We start from the raw sequence: 27,340 nt of genomic DNA on the forward strand, positions 1-27,340 counted from the left end.
CACTGTTCTAACAACAAGCATCACTGTGGTTTGAAACAAAGGTTGGTTCTAGAGGCAGAAGTCCAGTTTAGGGGCGAAAAAAATAGCTCTACCTGATGCACTAGGTCATCAGAAGTGACAGGCATTTCAGATGTTCCCAAAGTGGGTGGGAAACCACTTCAGCGGGCTCTGTCAGTGCCTAGCTGTCTCAGCCCACAGTGAAGCTCTAAGCAAAACAGTGTAGCACAGCAAAGAAGGGCCATGAGCCACGTGTCCTTGAGCTGCACACTGTGCAAATGGGAGGAGTGGGACCTTCCTGCTGCTGGATCCCCTCCACCCCCCCATCACTGAGGTTACGTGTACTTCTTTTTGCAGAGCTGAATAAAATAGCACAAAACCCACAACTGATTCAGTTGTTGCACGACTCTTTGATTCCCCCTGTCCTGAAGGAATACAAAGGAAAGGACTGGTTGCAAGCTATTTTTTGAATTAGAAACTTTATTGTGAATGTTACATCACAAGATTTTGTGCAGCTTAACAGCTTAACTATTACACAGTGAGACTTAATTCTTTACAAAGTCCTGTGGTTTGTCACCTGAAGCAACACAAAGTGGAGGCAGACTAAGCGTATGAGGCTTTTATGAGTGTATCAGGTACCTAGTTTGTATCTCAGATCCTGCGAATGAAGCATTGCTTCCTGTGCCCCTGCTTTTCTTCCCATCTTTCTCAGTGTAGGCTGCAAAGTCCTTAGGCAATTAGGCAAGGGTCGTTTGCTCCCACACCTGCACAGTGCTGTACAGCAGCACAAATAGCATCACCACCTGGGGAACCTCCCTGAAGAGAGGTCACTTGTTCCTCTCAAGATAGGAAAAAATAGGGGTGCTGTTTTAATGTGGGAGGTTTTATCTTTAAATCAATAAGTTAAAAATCTTCCCCGTACACATAAATGTCTCAAAGATAAGAGATAAAAGATCCTCACCTGGATTGGTTTGATCTCAGAATTGTTACCTCTGTATTACTATCAACTTTACTCCTGGAGGAAAGAGTGCCCAGTTAAAAACACTCATCTGCTAATCAAACCAGAACAAATTCCATCAGCTCCATGGTCTTTGGTAATGCTGCTGGATCACAGTGCCAAGTTTTCACTTTTACTTAACAGTTTTCCCATGAAAGAGGGAAGAACAATGTCAACTCACTTCCACATTTTGGGTTTTAATCACAAAGTACCTGTGAGAGCACTGCTAATTTTTTTCCTATGAGTGCTGCAATAGATGGGGAGGTGTCGTTTCTCCAAGTGTCTGGAGAAGTCTGATGGGCTGCTGTTAAAAGCTACTGGGCAGGCAGTAGTATCCCCTCAACATTATTCTGTTTCCTGTTATTTGTACAGCATATACCTTAAGATCCACACTGTTAAAATGAATATCTTGTTTGAGAATTTATTACTAAAAAGAGGACTTGGTTATCAATCCTAATGACAAAATTCTTTTATTTTGCTTACAAAACCAGGTGCAGAGCAGAGTAACAGAGATTCTTCAGTACACCATCAGCCCAAGAGTCTTCAACACTTGTTTTCCCCTAAAAAGTGGTAAGAGCTATGAAATGTATACAGTTTCTGGATTCTCTGCTCTGTCACAGGAGAAACTGGGAGAGATCTGCTCCTGCCTGAAATTTTGTAGTAGGTGGGAAAAGCAAGAAATAGCTGCTAATAGAAGCAAGAAACACCCCAAGTACCTAAGTTGAGACACAGCAGTAAGCTGTAACATTGTTTCCCTCGCTGTTTTAAAAAAAAAGGTAGAATAGCAGAGAGACTTCAGGATGCACTGAAATTCCAGGCAATTCATTAAACAGCTGCAGGAGAGATGCAAGAAAAAAAAAAAAAGTAGAGTGGAGACTGATGCTTGATTTGCACCTTGTTGTAGCTCATTCCCCCCTGAGCCGGAGAGCTGTGGCAGGCAGCAACAGGTGTCCCTTGTAAAGCTGATTTTCCAGCAAATGAGCCCTCTGCTAAATTGAGTGCCAAAGTTCATTCAGCTAGTCCTTCTCAGAGAAGCAGCTCAAATAGCTTTTGTTACCCTGGGCCCTGTCTACCAGAGAGGAATAGAAAGTGTCTTCCATGTGCTAGTGTAAGTATACGGTGTGGGACTGTTTTTTGTTTTGCTTGGTTGCTTGCTTTGAGTTTTTGGGTTTTTTGGGGTTTTTTGGTTTTGGTTTTTTTTTTTAATGGGGAATTACAAGCAATATTTAAAAACACATTGTAAATAAAAAGATAAATATTCTTTAATGGAGCATTACTTATATCTGTTTGAAGGCTTGTGTGCATTTAGAGAACATACTTATAATCTAGCTGCAATGTTTTTTTCTTTTTAAGAGATGTTCTGTGTGTCTACTATAGGAGACTGCTTCAGCTTCCTGGTAGTTATTTTTAAGGTGTACATATTTTATAACAACCATAATAATTGAAAGAAGTCTCTTTAAAATTATTCCAAGATTCTTACTGTTGTCCCTTTTTTGAAGTATCCTGTGGCTAAGGACATGTTTGCTAAGGTAGATGTTACTGCTTACAGAAACAAAGGTAGAAAAATAAACCTTGAGATCTTGACTCTGCATATATAAAACCAAGCTTCTGGCATGCAGAAAGTTGCTATAAACCAATTTAAGTAAAATATTAAGTATTTATGTCTATTGCAATCTAAATTAAAACTTACATGTGATTTTTCTGCTTTGCTTCACAAGATTATACAAGTGGCAACTCTCACGTTAAATGCTAGTGAAGCATGTTGCTGTTTTTCAGAAAATAACTATTTTTTTTCTACTGAAAAGGAAAGCAGGGAGCTAACTTCCCAGGGAGGGGGAAGTTGCTTCATTTTGTTTCTTGATGCACAGTTTGAGTGAAAAGACACAGTTCAGTGAAGTCTCTGTCCTTCTGGGGGGTGAGTTGGTATTTGTACTATGCAGGGGGAAATCCCTTCAGGGTCAAGGAGTCTGGTGTTCTGTCCCCGCAAGCAACCACGTCAGTCCCTCTCACTCGCGTGGGCTGCCTCATGAGCTCTAGTTGTAAAGCTGCTGTTTAATTTTCCTTTCCCTCTACCCCTAGCAGAAGTTTGATGTGTGATGGTGCTGTTCTAATAGACTGGCTACAAGCGAAATGCAGTCTTGGAGCGTGTGAGGATGGTTGTTGTTGGTCATGTAGTTTATACGGTTAATATACACTGGACTTCTCGCTGCTCCCCTGCTTCATACTTTAAAGCAAGTGTTATGATTTGTATGTGTCTTGGTTTTGAGGTTTTTTTTTTTAACACTGTATAGAATCTTGTGGAGATAAGCAATACAGTGTATTTTTAGAGCTGAGGGGCTGAAAGTGATAGAATGGTGGAAGATAGATTTTGTTTCTTCTGTCCTTGAAGGCTCACTTGAAATGCTGAAACTCTTCTTGGACTCACTTTTCCTGCCTCCTCACACCCCCCAACCCAGTATCCACAAAGACCAAACCCAAAGGACAGCCTCATATTTTCCTGAAAGTAAACTTATTTAAATCTTTGCTTCTGAAACCTGTCACGAGATGCTTTCAAGAAAGAATACTTCAACTGACTTGTGTAGCTGTGGCTGCAGGGCTTGACTGGGAGGCCACAGAAGGAGATCAGAAACTGATAATGTCTATAGCTGTCGGAGATACCTTCAGTAAATAGCTGGACAATTGTTGCTGTTAGACCTGAGCAAAAAGTTATGGAAGCAGAGGAGGAAGTACATGCTACAGATGTGATTAGAAGTAATAGTTACAAAAGTTCTGTGAGGCTTTTGTTTCTTTTTAATGAACACTTTTTAGATTTTTTTTTAAGACACCCAATTTGTGATAAATTCGTCTAAATAATATTGCTTAGTGCTTCCTTTAATGGAAAAAGATATTCAGCTCCTGGGTTGCAGAGAGTTCTTATTTTTTTTATTTTTGTTCTCCCTGCCCTCCCTGGCGTGGATATTGTATGTAGGAATAAGTAGTGACGTTTCAGAAAGTATTTCTTCCTTTCCTTCCCTACCTTTTCCAAATCCACATCACTCTAGTTGCCTGGAGAAATAAACATCCTGACTGAAGGTTTCTGTCCCAGCTGGTATGTAGACCAAGGATTTTCAAACCCCTTGATACCAAAGCTCCAGCTTGTCTGTTGAATGGAAAACTTGGCACAAAGAGTATGTGTGTGCTCATCGTCCTGGCTCTGACATCCTGTTCCTGTTCTTTCCAGATACTTTGCAAGAAAGGGGCATTGATAATGTCTTCAGAACATGGAGCTAGCAAACGGCATCACAACCCAGTGGACAGTATATGCAGAAAGATCAAATCTATCCAAATGATGGATCAGGTCTCTAACCCTGCTCTGCAGATACCAAAGTTTCAGTCCTGTAACTTCGACAGTCCACAGTGCGGTATTAAAAAAAATCTGGAAGAAATACTGAAGAAAAGAACTCTTAGAAAATGTGATAGTGCTGGTCTGCACTTAATCAGTCCCAGTTCTTTCTCTGCAGACTTGATGTCACCTTATCTCAGGCGTCTCTCCTCTGACTTGTGTTCTGCAAATGCTACCTATTCAGTTCTTCAAAGTGAAGAGAGATCCAGCAGCTTGTCGGTGCCAGGGTGCCCTATGGAGAGCTGTTCTCCATCCTACTTCAGATCCAGAGAGGCTAATACCCAGAATAAACTCTGTGCTCTATCAGCTATTGAATCTAAAGATATGTGGTGTGAACAGAAGTATCTTACGTCTAGTCCAAATTTATTTTTCTTCACATCTGATAAAAAGCCAGAAAGCACTGTGATCCCATCTCCTGTGCCAAAGAACTTGCCTTTGAGTGAAAGAGGTAACAGTCCTGGAAAAACACCCTCCCAATCCAAAATACTAACCATTTGAACATTCGGCCTACATAGATGGCGTTTATTTACTACTTAAACTAGTAACAATACATTTGAGAATCACTCCAATAAGACTTCAAAAAGTTTGGAGTAAAACCTTGTATTTTCTCTAAAAAATATTAATGTGAATGTAAAAAGCAAACAAGTAATGAGTCAAGCCAAACACTTTTTCAAATTTTCTAATTCCTCTTTGTGGATAAGACCTTTAGCTATTAATTTAGTCTGCCTTTAATATAAAAAGATATGTGTGTTTGGGGGTGGGTTTCTGAGGCTTCTTATTAAGTTATTAAGAAAACAATCCTTAAAAATATGATCATGATTATTTTTTCTACAATATATCTGGAGGGGGAGAGAAGAGCTGGCCTCTTAGAATATTCTTTTCTGTATGTTTAGTTCATGCAAAAGAATAGCCAGAGTTGCCAAAAATGCCTGTGTTTTCGTTTTTTAATCATCTAAAAAAACCCATACAATCAAAAATTTACAAAAAATGTCATCCAAGCTGTGGAATGCTATGTATACTTACGCTATTACAAACATAATACTGTAGTTAAAAACAGTGGGGTATGAGCAAATAAAGATGGACAACAACAAACTTATTCTCCATAGGATGGAAGCAGCCACCGGAGTGCAAAGCTGACTTGTATGATGTGAGCTTGATCTGTGAAGAAGACCTACTGACCACTATCTTTTGTGCATGTGACTTAGAGCATACAGGTTTGCCAGTGGCTTTTCATTGCTCTGTTTTGTTCTCCTCTCTATGAATTTTCGAGGCTGGGTTTGAGTTATGATTCCTGAAACATGCTAATCTGTGATATGATTAGACTGACTAGCTCCCTTAGCTAGGTGTGTGTGGCAGGTGCAGAATAAACCTATGATTCTTCTGCATGGTGCCCTTCTCTTCCCTCCTCCTTCCCCCTCCAGCTGATCTCTACACTAAAAGGCAGTGAAGGAAGTTGAGAGGCAGCACGATTCCAGCAATCACCCTTATTGAAATGACTGTTTATTTCTCTTAGGCTTATTCCTCTTAGAAAAGAGAACTTTGGGAAACTTCAGAGCAAGAGAACTCCTCTGAGTTCCACCTCAAACATGACTAAAAGTGGTAAAGAAAGTAGTTGTCTAGCAGAGTAAGATAATGTCACAGGGTTTGCCTAGTTTGATGACATACCTGAAAGCAATAGCACTGCAAATGTGTCATTTGCTTTTTTTAAACTGAAGTCCACGAAACTAGTAAACTGTGTTTTCACACTTCTGTATTAGTAAAACCAAACAAAAAGCTCTCAACTGTTTCTTTCCAGATCGAACTAGAACGCAGGTGTCAATTGCTTGTCTACAGCTCTGGAGGGCAGTTCAATATGCACTAGTGCAGATCAGTAGCGTGCTTTTTTTTTTTTTTTTTTTTTTACAACTTTGTGTGATGGCCTGCTAGGCTTTAGAGTCTGGTGCATGGACATCTGTATCTATTTTAGGAAAAGTATCAGTTTCCAAGATAGTTGATTATTTGAGACACACAACTAGTCGGGGATCGGAAGACAGTGGTCTTGAAGAGCTGTGCAACATGCTTGACCCAGATCAGAAAGATGTCTCTGTGGACCTGGAAACATACCATGCCATCATGAAAGAGTGGATTGAGGACTGTAAGAGAAAATGGTAATAGTGTTTTTATCAATCAATCTCATAAAAGCTTCCGTGAAAACAGAATAGAAAGCTCTCCTGTAGCTTGTGCCTTCTGTAATCAGATGGTATCGGGACACTGTGACTACAGTGTGAGTTTTGGCTGAAAGCTTTTAAATGTTGCAAAGCTGGTAAGCAATCCAGTGACATTGATTTTGTGACTCTTGATGCTTCCTTATTTCAGGGAAGATGATGCCACTGAGGACCCAACAGCAAACATGGAAGACCTGGAATTTAAAGTGCATAAGAACACCTCTGAAGGTGCAGACCTCTTTATTCTTGTTTGATTTGGGAAAACTCCACTTTTTTAATCTATAACCAAAAATCCCACCTCTTTCAGCAAAAAAGATGCCTGTCCAGATGAATGTTACATCAGGAAGCTTGGAGGCCTTTGGTGGTGATGTGTCTAAAGGAGACATGTAAGTTCATTTAAGCAATTCTTGCTCAGAATTTAGTACTCTTAGTTTTGAATTACTTGAGAGCAGTTTCTAGAACCACTGTTTCAGAAAACTGTCTTGGCAGAGTTGTAATGCTGAACTTTGTCTGCAGTAGCTTTTGATGCTATCGTGTTCTTCCTCAGCTTTTGCTCCAACTTAAAAACACACTAGTAACTTTCCCTACTGATATCTTGGTCCTTCTGTGTCCATTTGCCGCCTTAATTCCTTGTGGCCAGAGTTTTGCTGTGTTTCTTCTCCTTTTTAAACTGGTTCCTTCCCTCCTCGGAGTTTTTAGGAGTATGACAATAAAGACACTATCTCCTGAAAATCTGGTCCTTGGTTTTGCTTGGGTTTTGGTTTTCTTTCTTTATAGTCGTGACTATGATTTGGGTTCTGTTAATAACAAATCACTTAAACATCAGAAATTTCAAAGATAAGATTTTTGACTACGCATAAAATGTAAAAGTTAAGATCTGCTTTCCATTGCTTCCCTACTGTTTCTTGGGTTCTCAAGAGTGGTCCTTGTTCAAGTTTCAGTTGAAAGCATAAGTGGGAGGTGATTTAGGGGGAAAAGAAAAGGATCCAGAAATTGTGGCATTAATACAAAAGTATTACTGGTGTCCTAAAGAGGTGTTTAGAAAAGGCTTAAGATACTGTCATGCAGGCATCCAGATGTGGCACTTGTCTAGTAGCATACCTCAATTACGGGGAGCATTTTAAAAGTACTTAAAAACAAAACAGTTCCTAGTGTCCACTGAACTGGAGAACTGATCTGGAGATGATCAAATATCTCTGTGCAGAGAAAATGACTGTACACTGCAGCATTGCAAGTCCTCTGTGGGCTCTCCTCTCACCTCTGATCAGTGCAGCACAGCATCAAGACTTCTAAAAAAAAAAAAGTCTAAATGGAGAAAGGTGATTACAGTTAATGTTTCCTCATTTTGTTACTGGAACAGGGAGACTTCTGACTTGATAACCTGTGTTGCGGACCTGCAATACAACAACCAGAAGCTTCAGGAAGAGAACAACAAGCTGAAGCTCTCGCTAGAAGCTGTGGATGAGACCAACATTAAGCTACTGGCAGATAATGAGGGTCTACGTCAACAAATAAAAAGGTGAGAGACACAGACCCTGATGGCACCAGGTCTACAGTGTAATGGCCATTACAGTAGTTTTCCAAGTGGTCTAGCCTTACTTTATGCTTTTAACCTCACCAGTGCTTCATGAGAGCAACTTCCTTGACTTAATGTAGTACCTGTAAGGTTTATCCCTCGTGCGTGATTGTTCTGCTCTGTACCTCCTCGTTCTTCTAAAATCAGTCATTCATCTTATAGTCTGCCTCTTGCAGCATGAGGTGCTGCAGAAGCACACAGGCAGAATCTTAGGGTAAAGCTAAACAAAATGAAACTACTTTTTTTTTTTTTTTAAAATTACCCTTAACATTATGACGAGAACAGCCAAGTTCTGGGAGTTTACCAATCCTGGACCACACACTTGCTGCCAAGCAGAGGGGAAATGAGCACACAACAGCTGTTTTGCTAGTCCCTTGAGAAACTAGTGAGTTGTCTTGCCAGCTTAGTAGTGCTGCAGCCTGGGGACCCATCAATGCCGCAAATATGGCCCTATTCATAATGCTCATCTGATCTAATTAATTCAGATGTGATATAGTTATGTCAACTACCAAACTGTTGCCAGTATCATCTGGGAGATTAAGGCAGGAGTCCTGCAGCATAGCTGGCATGGGATGTGTGCCCTCATGCCGGACCATGTCCTCTGCAGCCTGGAGCTAGCCAGGAAAAGGGCCTTGCCCCAGTGGTTATCTATACACTGGTTGGGGTATCAGGTCAGGATAAGAAAATGATGCAGATCTTATTCCTGAAAACCAAACTGAAATGGTTTCCATAACTGCTAACAATGAAGTATTGTAAGGATGAGCTTGTGTGCTCAGGTAGCCTGATATATTTGACTGTAACAAGCTAGGTTGTTAGGTGGATGCAAACAAGAGTGGGGTTTGGTTTTGGTTTGGTTTTTTTTTTGATGCTATGTTTGCTTGGGATTTCATACCTTACTGTGAGAGCAAAGGAGGCTCATAAATAGAGGATAAGTTTGTGAGCCTTTACTTACGGAACAAAATTAATGGGCTTAAACTTAGTTGCTGCTCTTCTGTTGTGCCAAGGAATAAGTCCCTGGTGGCTTCTAAAAATACTGTTCTTGGTATTTCAAGCCTAATGACCAACAGTAACTCACTGAAGTTTCTGTGGATTTACTTCCCCACATACAGCATCCAGCATTCTGTGCTGAGAGCAAAATCACTGGAAGAAGAACTAGAAGAAACAAAAACTAACCTGAACCTGTCAGAAGAGATGAGACAGCAGATTCTCTGCCAGAATAAACAGCTAGTAGGTGCTTTTGTTTCTTAGCTTATGTTGTACAGTATCTCGTACCTTGCTGTGACACTGGCAGGGCCACTCACACTGTAAAAATCAGTAGCATGACTTTCTCTGTACCAGGGGGTACTGAAGCTTCTTGGAAGTGTCTTGAAACGTGTTGTGTTAGTGTTATGGAAACAATGAAGTATTTGCATGGAAGTTTCTCTAAACTATTGTCAGTTACAATGAAGAAAACCATTAAAAGGGACAGTCTCACATATAACTGTGCTTAAGGACCACAGCTCTTATGCTGCCATCATTGAGCCCTGTCTGTTCTGAAGTTGGTGATATTATGCCAGAAATCCATGTGACTTCTCTAGAACCAGCAGGGACAGGAGACTCTGTTCAGATGTCTGCTCACAAAAGTCACTTTTCAGAACACCCCTAGGATGTTGTCAAGACCCATGTGGGCTGGCAGATATGACAAGGGCCCATCAGAGACCTGTCGGTGCTGGGCTGACAGCTGGAAGGCAGGCAGCACACCTCGGCGTGTCTGAAAGGGCACAAGTGAGAGTATCTGAATCGCACCCCAGGTGTCAGAGTAGCAGAGGCTGTGTGGCTGTAAGAAGTGTAATGCAGCCTGGCAATAAGGCTGATGTGGCCGCAGCTTTGGCAGGTGTTGCCAGACACCAGAGTGTAGGGTCTCTGGTGGACATAGGTTTGCGTTGCTGCTGTGCCTGTGATTCACGCCACAGTGGCCACCCTGCATCTTGCTGTGCAGAGGTAGCTGCAAGCTGGTGTTCTACAGCTCTGTGCCCTGCTGGTGCTGGGCATTTAGAAAGCAGGAAAAAGTCTTCCAGGCCAAGCAAGAACACAAGACTTTTTGGTGCTATCCTGCTGCAGCATGTGTATATTTCTTCCTGTTTTGCTTTGATTGGAGATTACATGCATAATTCACCTTGTGAGAAGGAGGTGGGGTAGAAGAGAGAAATATTGTTAGAAGTTTTGTAGCCGTGCTTGGAAGTCCCTTAGTTACTGTCCCCTGTGCAGTGGAGGTACAGAGTGGGATACTACCTTTTTCATGTCTGATTAAAAGCAAACAAAAAAAAGTGTAGCGTGGCTTATAGACTTTCCAGACTTAACTCCAGGATGAGCACAACTAGACTTGCTCACTCTGGCCTTGAATGCCTCCTTCCTATCATCTATGGTTTGAGTTTTACTCTGATTTGAAATGCCTGTGTCAAATCCTTCAGTGAGGGTTCATGAGCTGGACCAGCCCCAGCACTCCCCTCCTGGTGTGCTTTCTGGAGCACCACAGCTTCATATTGGGCTCTGGATGATGTGGTCTGTTGCTTTTTCACTTAGGGTGGCTTTGAATGTTGAACTTGACATGCTAAAAACAACTTTTTTTTTTTTTTTTTTGTGTGTGTGTCTGTCTCCTAAACCTGATTAGGAAAGGGAAAATCAGTCTCTCCTCACCAAAGTTACTTCTCTCCAGGAAGAGGTAAAATAAATTGTGACTTTGCAAGTGTGTGTTCTTGTCTAGTTAAATGCTCACAATTTAGAAGTGAAATGTTTGTCAGACTTTGAAGCCTGACATGCTAGTTAGGTTATCAAAATACCTTACATTTTACAAGGATGACTTAACATAAAGCTTTGTATCTTGAAGTTGCACTGTGCTTCAAGTTTTGCGTTTGCTGGGTAAGTAAGGATACAAGGTTGAAGAAGCATGGGGGACAGGGACAAACAGTTCTCCCCTTCTCCTTTTCTCAAAGTACTATAAACATTCCAAATAATTCTAGTTAACACAGCTACCGATATATTGGTATATATTGAATATATATATTGAAACAATCTCAATCTAACACGTTTTCTTTTCATATTCGCTTCTTTTTCTCTCTTTTAAAATCCAAAGGAGGAGCCCTGTATGGAGCTGTAACTCCACCCACCCCCCCCCTAAAAAAAAAAAAACCCAAAACAACAAAAACAACAAAAAAATTGCAGTGGCTGAGGGCTCCACTCAGATGGATCCATCAACACTGGCCGGGAATCTACACGAGTCTTGTAGAGAATATACTGCTAATAGAGCTATATCCCTAGGCGCACCTTTTTCCCTCTCCACACTCCCCCCTGTTTTTTGTTGGTTTTTTTTTTCCCCAGAGAAGTAATAAATCTTTATTTCATAAAACTAAATATTTCATTAATCAGTTTTTACCAGGTGATAAAATGTTTAATACTTGCTTACAATCTGTATTTTAGACTGGTTAGGTTGCAATAGAGAAACAGGTTACATCATACATAGTAATGAAAAGCACGTAGTAGATTCTGGAATTTCTCATCTATTATAACAACGTGGTAATCTTGTTCTTTGCATGTTTACCATGCTCAAAATTTAGTCTTTGTGAAAAACTTGTAAGTCCAAATAGCTATTAAACTGCAGCTTTCTAGAAATAATTCTCGTGCTGCAGGCCTCAAAACTTTTCTGTAGATTTTCAGGTCTGGTGGTACTTATAAATCACTTTTTGAGGTTTTCTTTCTTTTTTTTTAACAGTGTTCTGGAGAAATGGGGAGGAAAGGAGCACAAACTATTTCAGTGGGGCAAGCACACGTGCATAACTGTTGGTAGTGCTTTAGAGTAGGCAGTATCTTGGGGGTGGAGATGTCATTTTGCTTAGCTCCTTCAAGGAGAAGCTGTCAACCCATTCAGGCTGTGCCTAAATACTCTGTTTCTTGTTTAGAATATTAGGAATAGCATGGACACCGATGGACTTCAAAAGAAGATTTTAGAGCTGTCAAAAAATGCAGCAGATCTTCAAGTAAGCATTTCAACTTCAGGAGGAACAGAAAGACAGCCTATAGCTTATTCGGGTCTAGTGAAGGGAATTTCTGCTTCTGGAAGGTAGGCAGCCCTGAGCCTGTCAATATTAAAGAACTGCAGTGCAATCATCGCTCGGACAGTGCCACAGCTCTGGCAAAGAAGGTTGCTGTCTGGAGGCTAAAAATTGGGCTAATATAAACAATCCACAGTTTCATTCTTTCCTCAAAGTTAAACTTTGAGGGAAATTTTCCCCCAGTATTTGAGAAAATATATCACAGCCATGCTTTGCCTGATGTTGCTGAAACTATTAGTCTGGACAGACAAGAGGAAACAAAGGTGACTGAAAGTGGAGAACGCTTCCACTTTTAACTGGGTACAAGATTTGAACTTTGAAACACACCAGGCAAGGCATTCAAAGAAGAATTTGATTATTTTTTTTTCTAAACAAGGAATGTTTACCCTTTTCCCCCTTCGAGTAGGAGATCAGAACAGACTTGTATTACGGTGCATGCTGATGACTAGAATTATTTTTAATCTTTTCATTCTTCAGATACAAGCACATATCTATGAGAACACTGTGGTGACTAAAGAGGCAAGCTTGCTCCAGGTTAGTTGCTTTTGCTTCATTACTGTCTTGACTGAGAATACTGACTATGGGATGATTTGTAAAAAGGCAAGGCAGTAGTCTTCACTGTGGCACTTCTATTTCTACTGTTCTCACACTGCAGAACCTGATCCTATAAATGGCTTCAAAGTAGGCGAGATCTGCTTTAGGACCTGCATATGAGTCAGCATAATTAAAGGTTTCAGGAGTATACTTTTATTAAAAAAAAAAAAGAAAGAAAATATCAGAACCTATTAAAACAAAACAAATTTGAAAACTTCAGAAAAATGTATGGAAACTTCCAACGGCTACTTCCTTCAGCAGCTGGTAAGAGAATATATCTGCAGAAGATCCTTCCCTTCGTGAATTTTACTTAAATTGTTGAATTTGTGTCAAACTAGAGATGGTGATTCAGAGCCCAATGGAGAAGCAAATTTGTCCTTTCTCATTTCTGATGTGTAATTATCTAGGCTTTGCTAAAAAGTGAACATTTTTGATGTTTTTAAGCATGTAATTTTTTTTTATTTGAAAACAAAGACTTAAGAATACATAAGGGCATTGACATTCTCTGGATTCGTGAATTACACAAATAGCCTTCTAGGCTAATTGTGTTTATTTATCAGAACACATTCTAAATCAGCTGATAAAATATTTGACTGTTAGGCTGTCTGCAAAAATAAGTGCAGCTGAATTAAGACAGTGGCAAGAGAATCTAATTTCAATGTGATCCAGCTGATAATTTTGTAGCTGGGTGTTTTTTAATAGTGTTTTTATTTGCCAGAAGCAGCTTGAGGGCACAAGTGAATTCACTTTTTTTTTTTCCCAAAATAGCTTTCACTTTCTTTTCTTTGAATGATTCAAAGCTTTTCTGGCCACTCTGGTATCCTTTTATTTTAAAAAGGTTTGGTTGGTTTTTTTTTTTTTTTTAGTCTGTTGAATAAATGGGAATTTTGAAAGCAGACTGATAGATTGCATGTTTTTGTAGATAAAGGTAACTGGTTTGTATAATCTTGAAGAAACTGGTGTGGAAAACTGACTGCTTGTTGGCATTAGGATCTGTGGGATAAGTTTATACAAAAGCTAAAAAAATCCCCCCTCACAGCTCTTTATCCAAAGGTAGATTGGATAGGATTGGTCACTGAATATTTTGGCATAACCTTTCTTTTTGCATACCTTCTGCGGGCCTGGAAGATAGAAAACACTTTATTCTGCCCCCCCCCCCCCCCCTCCCCCAGCTTCAGAACCACGTATCTGTTGTCTGACACTGCCAAGGCTGGAAGCCTGGGTCTATAACCTCACTTTTCATGCTTGGATTTCTGTGTATTTCATCTTTTTCAAAACTCAACTGTTTTTTTAAGAGGAAGAGTAGGAAGAACTCATAAAAGGGATGAGAGGACCAAAGCTCCTACCTGAAGTTCCTGTTTTCGCAAAGATACACTCGGCTTGTCTATGCAGTGTCTTCCACCGTAATGGCATAACAGGATTTAAGCCCATTGCTAGTTTGTGATAGTGAGAAAGATAATATTTCTAGTAACACCTCAGCCTTGCTGTGAGGGTTGATACGTTCTCTATCAGCCCTTCAGTTAGGTGGTGTTTAATATGCAGAGTGCTATGCTCTGTGACTTTAATCATGAAAACCAAGAGAGTAAACTCAGAACACTGCAACTTGTTTTAAGGGTCATTTGGGATTAAAACTCATGCCAGGCATAATATAGTCTAGGTTTTCAGCTAAAACTAGAGTGCTTCTGTCCAGTTTAATCTGCTACTGCTGGTAGTGAAACCTGTTAAGTAATAAATTAAAACACAGCACCTGGAAAGTGTTTTTCCATCTCCTTCGGGAGTTACATAGAAAAGGTCATCTTGGCTTTCTGTTAGCCAATATGCAAGGTAATTGACTGTATTCTTCTAAAATTGAAGCTCTTTTTATGTAACTATGTTGCTGCTCAAACATAAATCGTGCAGCTTGCTGCTGTGGTGTAGGATCAAGTATAGCGAGTGCTGTTTTGGTTACAAAGCATCATAGCCATAAATATTACAAATACACAACCTGACATCTAGCACATTGAAGTAAGCTTTAATGGCTCTTTTCTCCACAATCCCTGCAGAAGGAGCAGGACATCAAGGAACTGAAGTTAACCATTGTGGAGTGTTCCTCAGTAATAGAGGTATGGGACTGAGCTTAGGTTTTAATTACACAAGGGGAAAGCATGCATATCCTATGCTTATTCTGTGTAACAAACTAACACTCTAACTAAGTCTGATCTATGTTTTAGACTTTACGGGCAGAAAAAAATAAGCTACTGGAGAACATGCAACATATGCAGCAAGAGCTGATCTCGTGAGTATTGTGAACATGTTCCAGAAAATGCAGTTCATCAAATGTCAAAAAGGGCTGATTATTTTTTTTCTTCTTTCCCCCCCCTGTCTCTTCTAGAAATGGGTTGAGTTTCCCACTGTTGTGTAAATCTAACGGTAATATTCCTGAAGGGATGAATTCACTGCACTGTGAGCTGGAACTTGCTCAGTCTTCTGAGGTATGAATCAAATCTTTATTGAATCTCATCCCAGTTGTCTTGTATCAGTAAAGGAAGAAGAAAGCTTGTTCCCTGTGAATTGTTAGATAGTCCTGGAATTCAAAGCCATTAATCCTAGCACACAAGGATAAAATGTGAGGGTTACAATATTGTCCCAAGTACATTGGAGAAAGTCCAAAAAGCAAACAGCACTGAGATCTGAAAAATGTGATGTACAAAATACATCTGTAAGAACTAGGGTCATACATTTAGCTGGAAGAAAAGCGGACTGATAGGAGAAGATAGACGTTTTCAAATATATAAAGGGTATTATGCTGAAGAAAGTAAGTTGTCTTCTTGTTGTACTACCTACACCAGACACAATTTCCAATTGCAGGAGAGGAGGCTTCTTTTTCCTTGAAGTCTAATGCAGTGAAAAAGAAAATTAGAGTAAGCATCTTGACAATGTTGAGGAGTCTTCATCTAATTTATTCTTTAGATACTCTGATAAGCATCTTTCTGTAGGTACTACTACCTTGCTCTTCAGCAGGTGTGATGGAGACATCTTTAGAAGTACTGCCCTGTTCTTTCTTTTTTTTTTTTTCTGGGGTCTTTGGGTAGTGACTTGGAGGAGGACAGGAGAGGCATCCTTCTGAGTCTGCCACACGCTAACATACTCTTAATACTGCAGTTGAGCCTGTTGGAGTTGCAGTGTCCCCCATGTCCTCTGAAGAACACCTGGCAGGTGGTTTGATGACTTTTGGGAACTATGCTTTTGATCAGACATGCTTCATGTAACACTGGAAGCTTGGTCTCTAGTTTACTGCTCTCGTAGCTTTCCAGCACTCCAGTGGAGCGCTACTGGGAAAAACAATTTACGTGTACATTATGGTTTTATTTCAGAGTTTTTATCTGAGCTATTCTGTGCCTGTTTCCCTAAAGACGTTCCGTGGAGTCCCATCCTTTCTTACAATGCTGTCTTCCCTTCAGATGCAAGCTGTGCAGCAAAGCTGATAGCAAATATATGCTATTGTAGTGATTTCTCTTGTAAGACTTCACTGTGCTGCTACTTGCTTTTGTATGTGGGGCATTTGCAAAAGAAAAAGAATCTAATAATGGACTAGAAATACAGGCCCAAAAATGAGAGGTGTACTTGGCTAGGCAGCTCTGTTTCAAAAATAATGTATTGTCCCCTATTGCAGCTCCCCACGGCCACAGTGAGTCACTATGTTTACCTCCCCAGATGCTGTAGTGAGACACAATCCCACCAATTCACCTGTAAAGCAAGTAAGGGCTCTGCTTATTCATCACTTCACAAAGCCTCTTCTGAATGAAGATAACTAATTATTGACTTCCTCTTGCCTACTCCTGACATGAAAATTTACCGTGGATTGCTCAGCAGCTTGGCTGGCTTGCTTTTTTAAAATCCCCATGACATGATGGGTTTGAAAACTTTTACAAGCTTCAAGTTTCAGTAGCTCTGACCTTCTGGTAAATAGGATGCAGGGATACTTCTGAAAAGTCTAAATGTCACTGATGCTGGTTTGTAATAAGGAGATGTCAAAATAAGCTAGCTGGATCTTCCATCTCTTCAAAGATTCTCAAGGCTGAATGGACGTCCCTGGATGAAACACTGGATCGTGAAGTGCTGCTTTTGCTTCAAGGACCTGAATATGCAGGAGAAAAATTTAAGACTGTCATGCACAACCTGGTCAGTGGCAGAGCTTGTGTGAATAAGGATGTGCTCTTCTATCAGCCTTTTAATTAGGATTTCTCTAAGCACTGATGGTCAGATCATGTTTTCTCCTTTTGAAAAAATAAGAATAGCTGCTCTTGGGGATGGACGGGGTTACACTTAATCTAACAACATTTCGCACCTACTCCAACACCGTAACTTATAACTTGGGTAATTCTGGGCATTGTGTCAGGCTAGTACTAAAAATGCCAGCCAGGGTTTGGTTTTTTCGTGTGGTGGTTTTTTTTTTTTTTTTTTTTAGGAGGAGGAGGGTGGTGGTGGTGTTTGGTTTTTGTTGTTTTAGGGGGTTTTGAGGGTGTGTTGTTTTGCTTTTTCAGCAAAAGGAAGCCTCTGGAGCAGAGGAGCTTGTCATGACTGCTTTACAATGGGTAAAAGACCCTGATGTGAACATGCAACAGGCTTGGGAAAGTAAACTTCTGGTAAGCAACTGCTTCTCTGAAGCTATTTTATCAAATAGAGGGGCTGTGCAAAAACTTGAGGTGGGATCTTACTGCTGCATGCTAGGTATATTAATTACTTGAGATCATAGCAATCCATTTGGGAGTTAGAGATGTCTGTATGGAGAGATATGTTTTGTAACATTTTTTTTTTCAAAGAGAAAGGGGATGATTGATTTTTCCACTTAAATGCTGCACTTCTCCTGACTTGTGCAAGAGCTCGCTTTGTTAAAACTGTGCTTGAAGGGTAGATAAAGTCAGTTTGAAGAGGAAAATGAGGTCAGGTGGCAACACTATATTGCGTGAGCTATGAAGCTTTTTTTACTACTGCATGTTTGTGTGCCTTGAGCACCTCCTTTCCCCTGTGTTCTGAATCTGGCTATGGTAGCAGACAGTTTTGCCATCAACAGGAGGAAGGAGGTAGGTTTATAACCAGATTTCCAAACTAAAACCCTCATGGGGTTTGCTTTCTTTTCAAAGGCAGAGTTCTGCTTTTGCTGGACACGTTCCACAGTACATATTTTACAACTTATTCGTGCATAATTTATTTTTACTACTTCTCATATCTCTAGGAAGGCTTGAAAGTAAAGACTTGTGCTCAAGGTAACTGGCAAAAATAACTTCCACATGTGGTAGCAGTGATCTGTGGACGCAAGCTCTTGCTCTATCCTGCCCTCCCATGTAAGAGCATGGTTTCTGAAATCTTGATCTTACTGCAGGCAGCTTTTTCTCTAATCTGTTCCTTCTTGCTAATCTGTTGTTAGGAATACTGTTATAGAAAACTCTACTAAACTGTATATTAATGGTATCTTTCAGCTCCTTAATACATGCAAAACCCTTAATTCATCCCACTTGGGTAATAGTAAGTGGTACCAGGGTATGTGCTGTTTTAAGTTGTTAGCTTTTAAACAGAAAGCTACTCTTCTTTTCCTCTAATACTGCAAAATGTAGCTGGCCCTCTTCACTTTTTTTTTTTCTGGGCAGATGGGAGAAATCATTGGAGGCAGCCAGCTTTTTTTTTTTTCCTTCTTTTTGATGTAAATCCTGAAATCTTTCCCTTGGAGAAGCTGCAAGTATCTTGGTCTCTTCACCCTGGTGTGACTCTGAGTAGACTCTAGGAAACTGCTGGCTTGTGCATTGATGTAGGTTTTTGATCTTGACTGAAAACTTTCTCCTTTGAAGCTGTCACAGCTGCAAAGTGCTTGTTAACTTACCATTTGTGTTGGGATTGTATTCCTGCTCAACATGGGATGCTGAACTTTTGGTGTGGGTGTTGCAGTTGATCGTGGCAAATGAACCCTATTCTGGCTCTTAGAGAGTGATGCATTTAGAAACTAAGCTAAGAGATGATCAAGGAAGAACAAGATTCTTCAAAACCAAAAGCGTCCTATCCTTCTGGGACCTGTGGGGATGGAAAGTGACTTCATGTCAAATGTATTGTCTTCACCTAGCTAGAACAAGCCAGATCTGTGGGAAGTATGGTCTATGGTATATCTTGGACCATGTACTGTCACTTGAAGACTAAACACTTCCACACAATTCCCTCTGAAATATATTATGGACATGTTTTACTGAGTTTCAGCGTTAAATATATTTTAATATATATTATACATGAAGTAAATTCTAAGTATGCCTGTGGTTTTGTGTGTACATGCATATACTGATGGTGACAAAAACTTTTATGCCCTTCTCCTGCAGGAAGGCAAGACTGTGGCACATGTGCCCTGATAAACCTATACCACTTGTGTCAAAACTATGCTGTTTCTGAGAGCAAGTGCTGCCTGTCTTGGCTGACAAACTGATCTTCAGGATGTGGGCATTTGCACATGGTCACATCCCATGTCATCCCAGGAAACATATCTAGCAAAACTGCTCAGTCTCTGTGGATTTTTATTTATTTTTAGCTTGACACTTGATGTGTTACACTTTTCTTGAGTGAAGCAAGTAGATAACGTGGCCCATATTTGTGGGATTGATGTTTTCCCCTTTGAACTAATGTTCATATTTCTGGGATTTTACATCATTCTTACCTGACCTTTGTTTGACTCTCATTAAACATTCTTTAAAAGCTGAGAACTCTATTTTGTGTATTCAGTTGAACAAGGTCAGAGAAATAGGACTGGATTGTTCTTTCTCAGTACTTTATACTGCAAGCCACTGTTCAGAGAAATACAAAGGGTGCAATGTCACTTAACACCTCATTTTTTACCCTCTTCCCCCCCCCCCCCCCCCTTTTCTTCCCACAAATTAGAGGTAAAAGCAAAAGCCTTGGTCACAGAGGTCATCCCTTGGACAGATGCCATCTGCTAGGCGTGTATGACAAACTGAAATATTGTCTTGATAGTTTTGGTGGGGTTTTGTATTTTGCTGTAATGCAAACTTAAATTGGTGCCAATGGACTCAGTTATACTTTGAGGAAAGGGTTACAGAAGCCTAAATTATCAATTTTAGGGCTTCTTGCAAGATGGTTGTTATTAAAACTTTCCATTGTGAAATGTTTTTTCTGCTGTATCTGAGCATCTTGTGATGGAGTTTTTCTGGAGTAAGTTGTAAAGATTCCCTCATGCACCATGTAATCAGCTGCCACACTTACCATATGTACTTGATAACCATGTATTTATTCTGCAATGGCTAAAGAGGAAGAGGACTGTATGTGTACTCTAGATCTGCCCAGAAAGAAAGGCTGAGAGTGACTTTTCACTCAGAAGTAACTTCTTGAAAAAAGTGGGAGCCATTTGACAAAAACTGAACTAGCTTACTATCTCTTGTGCAAACTGTTACACATTGCTCAATCTAAAAAAAAAAATTAAAAAAAAAATTTCTTGAAGTCCTAACACTTGGCAAGAGTCTAGCCTCTCTGTCCCCATATCCTATCAGATTCAGGAATTGGAAGGCACAGGTCTGAAGTTTAGGTAGCTTTGTTAACCCATTAGACTGCACAAAACACTTTTGCACAAAACCCACCCATTTCTCCCTCATCTCTTCCTTATTAAAATGTATTTCTCCTCACTTATCTCTTCCTCTGCGCCCCACACCCCCCCCATCCCAACCAGATGCTGAGTGAGTAGATGACAAAACATTGTCAATCATCCACCTTCTTTATTACTGATAGCATCAGATGTAGGTGATGATATTAAATGGTGGAACAGGGAAATCTATTCTCATCATGTAAATTGGGGCTCTGGTTTACTCTCTGGCTCTGCTCCTCATCTAACCACATGACAGCTCGGTTTCAAAATTCCACAGGCTCTCAAGCAAGAACTAGGAGAAAAAAGACACCTTTGGATCCAGAAACTTCATCTCTTGGAAAAATACAAAGAATCCCTAGATAAGGATTTTATTCAAATGGCAGGCGATTTGAGGAGAACCAAGACAGAGCAACTTCACCTAAGGAAAGAACTCTCTGCCAGGTACCCCTTCAAAGCATGTGGGTCTGTCTTGGGTTTTTATTTTTCCCTCCCTTGGGGTGTTTTTATTATTTGTTTTTTGTTGTTGGTGGTTGCGTCTCTGTTTGGTAGGGTTTTTTGTTGGGTTCGGGGTTTTGTCCTGTGGAATAAAAAGTTTACTGATTTCTGAAGGCTTTTTTCATGGAGGAAATAGTCTGCTGGTTTGAAGTGTGGATCTGGTTTTAGCATAACACATACGCTATGTGGGACTCTAAGGTTTACGTATGAAGTAGAGTCTTGGAGCTGCCTTTGGAAACACCAGGGAGACCACAGACTGAGCAGTTATAGCAAGAAGGCAGGGCCTATCTAACAGGTGCAACCATTAAATAAAATGTTGGGTTTGTGTGAAGCAGAAGACCTGTAAAATATATGCCTGCAGGTATTATTGCTTTGGGAGACAGTTGCTAGCTTCAGATGATCTGTGTCAGTTTCTTAAGGGTATCACTTCAATGAGTTATCTCATTACATACAAAAATGTAACTTAAATTTCAGTTTATTGGCACATGGTTCCTGCTATGAGTTTTGATATTACAAATATGACAGCAAATGACAGCAGGTGTAAACCTCTGCCTGCCCACCCTTCCTCTTCTCCTTGGGCATCCAAGAAAGTAGCCAGTCAAATTTATTATTTTTTTTCTAGAACAACTAACTTGAATTTGTTATCTTTGTGGAACCCAGGCTTACCTATAGTATCATCCTTCTGCTATCGTATGCTAAATATAAAATTTTGCATGCATGCCTCTACCTGGATTTGGGGTGTAAGGAGCTCCCTAGGGCTTTGCATCCTGGAGAGCCAATATGAAGCAGTCATGATGCGCTTTAGCTTGACTTACATTCCATTTAACATTGTTAATATAGACTTCTTACATGCTTTCCCTTTACTCAGAAAAGAGCTGACAAAAAAACTGATGGCTTGGTTTCTTAAAGCTGCCTCTCTATCAAAATTGTTTATGGCGGCAGCAACAAGAAAAATATATGTGAAGATAAGTTAGAGAAGAAACAGGCAAAGGGTTTCTGCAGTGGAAAAAAAGGGTTCCTTGAAAGTTATCATCTTTAGCGCTGGTTCTGATGGCATCTGCTTGCTGTCAAGTGGAATACCCTCTGAAACACTGGGAAATCAATCTGGTGAAGCTGTGTAGCTGCACTAATAGCTCTGGTGTTTCTTTTCTAGAATGATTGACTCTATATCCCAATACTGTTTCTCCAAAACCATGAGACAATGCATTCTTTTGACAAAATTGTAAAAGTTTGTGCTGCTAAGCTATTCCTCTGTAAGAGTTCTCTGGATATTCCATGAGCTACCTCTACAGTACCCAGCTGGTTGAGGCTGGCCCTGCCCTTGTGCTGCTAGGCTGGGAGAAACCAGGGAAAATCTCCACCCCTTCCTAATTCTGGAGCTGCCATAGAAAAGCCTTGTCTGCCTACTGGGTTGAATTGTGCTTAGCAAGAACTAAGTCCTTGGTGCTGGGTCCTGGGGAGCTGCAATATGTAACGGCTGAATGTGGTTCTTGATGCATGTCTCGACAACTAAAGTGTGTCATCTCCTGGGCATGCCTGCTCTAAATGTCAGTAACAGATTGTGGTTTGTGCTCTCTCACCCCACAGGCAACGTGAGATAGTAGCTGTCAAACAGTTACAAGAAGAAACTGCTGGCCAGGCAGAAGCCCTTGGTTTAGAGCTGCAAAAAGCTACAAAGCAACTTGAGGATGCCAGTAAACAGGTGAGGGACAGTCTAGTTCCTTCTATGCAGGAGACAAGCAAGCAGATGCGAAAGGCTACCTACAATGCATCGCTGCTCTTGGGGAAAGGAAATCATGTGTTCGGAACGGAGTGCCTTGTTGCAAAAGTGTAACCAGCAGAGGAAGTAAAATTTGAGGGGGTGGTGACAACAGTTTGCTGATGAAAGAGGCAGCATTGCATATTTGTGGTGGGTTAAAAAAAAAAAAGAAAAAACCCAGCCAAAAATAGCTTCCATACACAGTCCACCCCAACGTAAAAATGCAGAAGTTCAGAGGGAGCTTTATCACTTCCTGAGAAAGAACAGATGCAGTTTGGTTTCATTTACATGAACTGTAGAGGTTCCTTGTGTTAGCCAGGCTGCTGTATTCATTTTTATTCCCTTTCTTCTTAAATATTGTTTTGTGCTTAGGTGGAGGATCAAATTGAAGCATTTCACACTGCTTGTGAGGAAGCTGCATCCTCAAAATGCAAGTTAGAGGAAGCCATTTCTGAGCTGCAAAAACTCAAGGTTGTGAATGCAGCTTTAATGAGCACCTGCCAGTTGCTTCAAGAAAAGGTGGAGGACCAGAAAAGTGAGTAACTACTGGCAGCATGCCAGCATTCACTCTTGCATGGGCAAATCCTTTATGGTCTAGTTATGGCAAGGGGATATAGGACTGATTTGCAGGTCATCCAGTAGAATGCTCTGCGGAGTCCTCCCCCCTGCCACCTCTCTCTCTCCCTGTCCCGTCTGTTTGTGTGTGTGTGTCCCCTCTTCTATTTTCCCTTCTCCTTTAAGAGGTCTGCAACCACAGCATCTGGGCTGAGAATCGGGTGGGATCTCAATGAGTGGCTGTTGGGCTGGACCAAAGCTGCAGAACCTCCTACCAAAATCTGCAGTCCTAGGAGGAAGCATTAGTAACTCCATGGGTGGCACTGGCGCTCCTTTACCAAAGGTCCTGTTCCCATACCTGAATGGCCCACCTTATTCTTAGTAAAGTCATGCCTTTTTCTTCAGCTTCCTGTGCCAAACAGAACTGATCTTTACATTCTGCTTGTATTTGCTTTGTGTTTTTGAGTAATGCCATGTATTACACTGCTCTCCTTAGTAGAAAGCAAGCGTGTCATTGCATTGTACACATGCAACTCTTGCTACAGAACCATGGAAACTTCATACTACCTCTTGTTCACTCGCTAACATCAATACTCCAAAAGCTTGGGCAATTGGAGAATACAGTGGTTTGATTCCAGTACTTTTCTTTCCAAATTCTGGAGTGCATATCACTTCCTCATAGGGGAAAAAAAAAAAAAAATGACTGACAGGCTACTGAAGATTTGGCCTCAGGCACACATTTCCCAGGGCAATGTGACTATGTGCATTGTAAAAAAAAAAAAAAAAAAAAAAAAAAAAAAAATTTTATGTGCAAATTACAGGTTGTCTTGTAGGAAAATTACATGGGAACCCTGTGCTTTAGCTCTAAGGCACAATTGTTATGCACTGATGTGGCAGAAACAGCTCTAGACTGCTTGCTGATTTCTGAACAACAGTTTGGCATTTTTCACATGTGTGTGCTCATGTTGCTTTCATGCTTACTGCTTCCTTCAAAGTGTGGAGTTTGAGGTATAACAATGGAAATAGTGTGTCATTTTACAGCTCTGAATAGACAAAGCTCTTCTGCAAAGTGAGCTAGAGTGAGTAAAAAGAGAGAGAACCCCAGAGATGTGGGAGAGACTGGTGCCTCTGTGACTCAAAAAAAGAAAAGTAAATTATAAAAAAACCAAACAAACCAAAACAAAAAGACCTTCCCCACTCAAAAAAACAAAAAAACCCAAAAACAAACAAACAAAAAAACCAAAACCAAACCAAACATTGCCACTCTGGAAACGGCTGTGACTTTAGCTTTAAATGACTCCAGGTAGTTTGCAGAAATCTCTTTATGCAGATAAATGGAAATCAACCAGTAGATGTGTAGAGATGTTGTGAAGTCTTATGAAGAACAGGGCTGCCAAACAAGGATGAGAGTGGGGGAGGACAACGATTTATCTTGGTTCCTGCAGAAAGCCAGATGGGTCTAGTGCCCCTTCCCCACCTACCTACCTACTCCATTCCCCTACTTCCTCCCACCTGTGTGGTAAGAAATGAGAAATTAGGGAACCTGTTGGCCAAGGAAGCTACTACACAACCTCAGCCAGCCTGGCACAGCTCCTTCTGTTTCAGATGACTAATCACGCCTCACCGCTAACTGCCGTGGCCCTGATCCAGTGAAAAGACTGAACAAGTACTGAGAGCCGCCTGGAATTTTCACTTGGCCACTAAAGTGACAGTGCTAATGAAACCTCCTTTCTCTCACACACACATCATTAACTGTAGCATAAAAGCTATGGCTTCTGGTAGAAGTCACCAAAGGCAGGCCCTGGCGTTGCCGGACTTGAACAAAGACTGTTTCCAAGTATAACATGGTGCCCATCGACTCTAAGAATTCTGAATAAGATGTCAAGTTGGAAGGACAATTGTGTCTCTTCCAGTAAGCCGTGATGGAGTCATCCGTTTCCATAGGAGCTGTGTGTGGCACCTGAACACTGCTATGAGGAAGCATTGCCCCCACCTTTATTGCAAGGGGAAATGTAACCACAGGGAAGAAAGTGCCCGGTGTTTTATGTAGGGTGGAACTCACAAAACAAAATGCACTTCTAAAATTCTCTTTCCTGTGAAAAATGGTTTTAGGTATAACCAGACTAAAGCAAAGTACAATGGGTTTGTGATAGGCAGAGGTCAGGTTTAAAGATGCTGTAACGTCCAGCTACTTGTTATCAAATTATAAGGAACCCTGTAAGACTTGTAAATGTCTTTTCATAGCAACTGCTAATGCACTGAGATGGGAACTGCTTCAAAGGCGATTCTGTGAATTGCTGTGTCAGGTATGATGCTTGTTTGGTGGGAGAAGAAAAGGTAGGCTTGCACAGGAGGTGTTCTGGTGGAAGGATATCTACAGCTGAGATAGGCTACAAGTAATTTGACAGCATCTGGTTCCTTCTCTAACATATACACGACTGTGGGGGCAGTAAACTGCATGTACTGATCTGTACGTTATTATTTTCCTTCAGTCTTCTGGAAAAAATGGGCTTACAGGTGTGATGTTGGTATTCACTGAGAATGGTTGTTGGTGATTGTATCAAATGGGGCTGAGGGAAGCTTTCCCTGATGCATTGGTGTGATTTGTCTGTCACAATCAGCCCTCTCTTCTGCAGACAGTCTTGTAAACAAATGTTTAAAATCTTGTAATAAAATATTTTTCAGTATCCAGATATTGGAATAGGCAGTGAAATAGTTATTACCTTTGTGGCCCTCTGTGGAAATGTGTTGGAAATTATATAACTCTGGAGTGCTTTGCTTTGAATAAAAATACTTTCTTCAAGTTTGGAAGGAGGTGGAGGGGGAGACATTGTGGGAAGACTTTTTTTCCTAACTGGCTTTGGTAAGGAACGCTATAGCTCAGGGTCTGAACGGTCTGGATTTAATGCAGAATAACAGTGTATTTCTAAAGAGAAACAGAAGAACCTAAAATTTATCCTAGGCTGTAACAGAGGCATCCGAGGAGGAGAATTAAAACTATGGACCAGCTGCATGTGAATAAAACTTGTATTCATGCATAAAGGTCTGCAGAATTAAAGGCTGGAAGTAGCAAGGGGAAACGGCTGCATAGTTTTCCTGATAGCTGAAAACAGTTCAATTTGGATAACGTTCCATTTTGTTCATAATTGGTAGTACTGTTCCTTCTCTTTTTTCCTTTTTTGTTTGTTTTTTTTTTCCCTACGTTTGCCTGCCTTAAACTATTTCTCCATTTCAACAGTGCTGTGCAGAGTTAGAATCTGAGTGTGGTCTGCTGCCCACATCAGCTGAGCTGGTAAAAGGGAAGGTAAGTGTGCTTGCTATGACTGTTGCTGAGCCTGTTAAAATGTGACGCTAGTTTTGTTTGGATTTTTTTTTTTAATGACTTGAAAGAAATAACTTTCTTGTGAGAAACTTTGCCAAGTTAAACATTCAATGAAAATAATTTCAGAACTATTTTTACGTATGCATGCGTACACATGTATACACATACAGAAGTGTACTCAAAACCTTATTGCAAAACTGGTTTCCTATTGCTTCTGAACAGTCGCTGTGACAAGATACAGGTGTTTGATAAATTGTGTTTTGAGAGGTATCGGAGGCTGAAGATGGGGCTACATCTTCCCATTTCTTTTCCATTTTTCATCATTTAAGCAACATTGGGTCAAATGCAGCTGCCTAAGTGTTGCTTCAGAAGTTTCTTCTAGCTACCTTCAGATGAAACCTCTTCAGCACCAAGCAGCAAGCAACTGGTGTGCATTCAGGGGCAGGGGACAGCTAGGGCAGTGCTCTGTCTCCATGCTGCTGAGCTGGAGCTGCCCTCCTGCTCCTGCTGAGGGAAACCTGACCTGTGTAGCAGGTGCTGAACACTGGATGAATGTTCCCTTTCTCAGTCTATCTGCTTGGCTTGGCTGAAAAGGGCAGTGGGGTTTTTTATGTGGCATTTTGTGTTTATTTTTTGTAGTGGTTGGGTGAGTGGGTGTTTGTTTTGTTCTTCTGTCCTGCTCATCTTGCCTGGCTATGTAGTATCTCATTAGATACCTAGCTTGAACTGACGTGTCTGTGCAAATGTGAAGTTGACTTA

At 40.7% G+C, this 27,340-nt stretch overlaps 2 protein-coding genes and 1 long non-coding RNA gene across 4 annotated transcripts in view; all 3 read left to right on the forward strand.

Moving 5' to 3' along the window:
• The first annotated feature begins 6,332 nt into the window (after nt 1-6,332).
• Nucleotides 6,333-6,970, forward strand: LOC130150157 (inositol 1,4,5-triphosphate receptor associated 2-like). Its single transcript, XM_056340809.1, has 3 exons — nt 6,333-6,523; nt 6,732-6,808; nt 6,888-6,970. The coding sequence occupies exons 1-3, from the start codon at nt 6,432-6,434 to the stop codon at nt 6,968-6,970; spliced, it is 252 nt and encodes an 83-aa protein (XP_056196784.1). The 5' UTR covers nt 6,333-6,431.
• Nucleotides 6,971-10,811: 3,841 nt separating this feature from the next.
• On the forward strand, nt 10,812-12,776 carry LOC130149509 (uncharacterized). Its single transcript, XR_008821938.1, has 3 exons — nt 10,812-10,857; nt 12,092-12,169; nt 12,722-12,776. It is a non-coding gene; the product is annotated as an uncharacterized LOC130149509 (long non-coding RNA).
• A 2,293-nt stretch (nt 12,777-15,069) lies between these two features.
• LOC130149507 (inositol 1,4,5-triphosphate receptor associated 2-like) overlaps nt 15,070-27,340 on the forward strand; it is a 28,794-nt gene continuing 16,523 nt past the window's right edge. Inside the window, exons 1-9 of one of the 2 annotated variants that reach the window (XM_056339217.1) lie at nt 15,070-15,113; nt 15,210-15,309; nt 16,886-16,999; nt 17,362-17,463; nt 20,728-20,891; nt 22,533-22,647; nt 23,077-23,239; nt 25,504-25,565; nt 26,498-26,563. In XM_056339217.1, coding sequence (XP_056195192.1) covers nt 15,085-15,113; nt 15,210-15,309; nt 16,886-16,999; nt 17,362-17,463; nt 20,728-20,891; nt 22,533-22,647; nt 23,077-23,239; nt 25,504-25,565; nt 26,498-26,563 — 915 coding nt within the window. In that variant the 5' untranslated portion in view covers nt 15,070-15,084. Of the gene's footprint in view, nt 15,114-15,209; nt 15,310-16,885; nt 17,000-17,361; nt 17,464-20,727; nt 20,892-22,532; nt 22,648-23,076; nt 23,240-25,503; nt 25,566-26,497; nt 26,564-27,340 lie in introns of those variants that run through there. The other variant, XM_056339216.1, reaches the window with a different exon arrangement.

This window comes from Falco biarmicus, chromosome 5, assembly GCF_023638135.1.
Source record: "Falco biarmicus isolate bFalBia1 chromosome 5, bFalBia1.pri, whole genome shotgun sequence".
NCBI classification, from domain to species: domain Eukaryota; kingdom Metazoa; phylum Chordata; class Aves; order Falconiformes; family Falconidae; genus Falco; species Falco biarmicus.

Coding starts and splice junctions, on each gene's coding strand:
- LOC130150157 (XM_056340809.1), top strand. CDS start 6,432: ATGCTTGACCCAGATCAGAAAGATGTCTCTGTGGACCTGGAAACATAC. Junction 6,524..6,731: donor GAGGACTGTAAGAGAAAATG/GTAATAGTGTTT, acceptor TCCTTATTTCAG/GGAAGATGATGCCACTGAGG. Junction 6,809..6,887: donor GCATAAGAACACCTCTGAAG/GTGCAGACCTCT, acceptor CACCTCTTTCAG/CAAAAAAGATGCCTGTCCAG.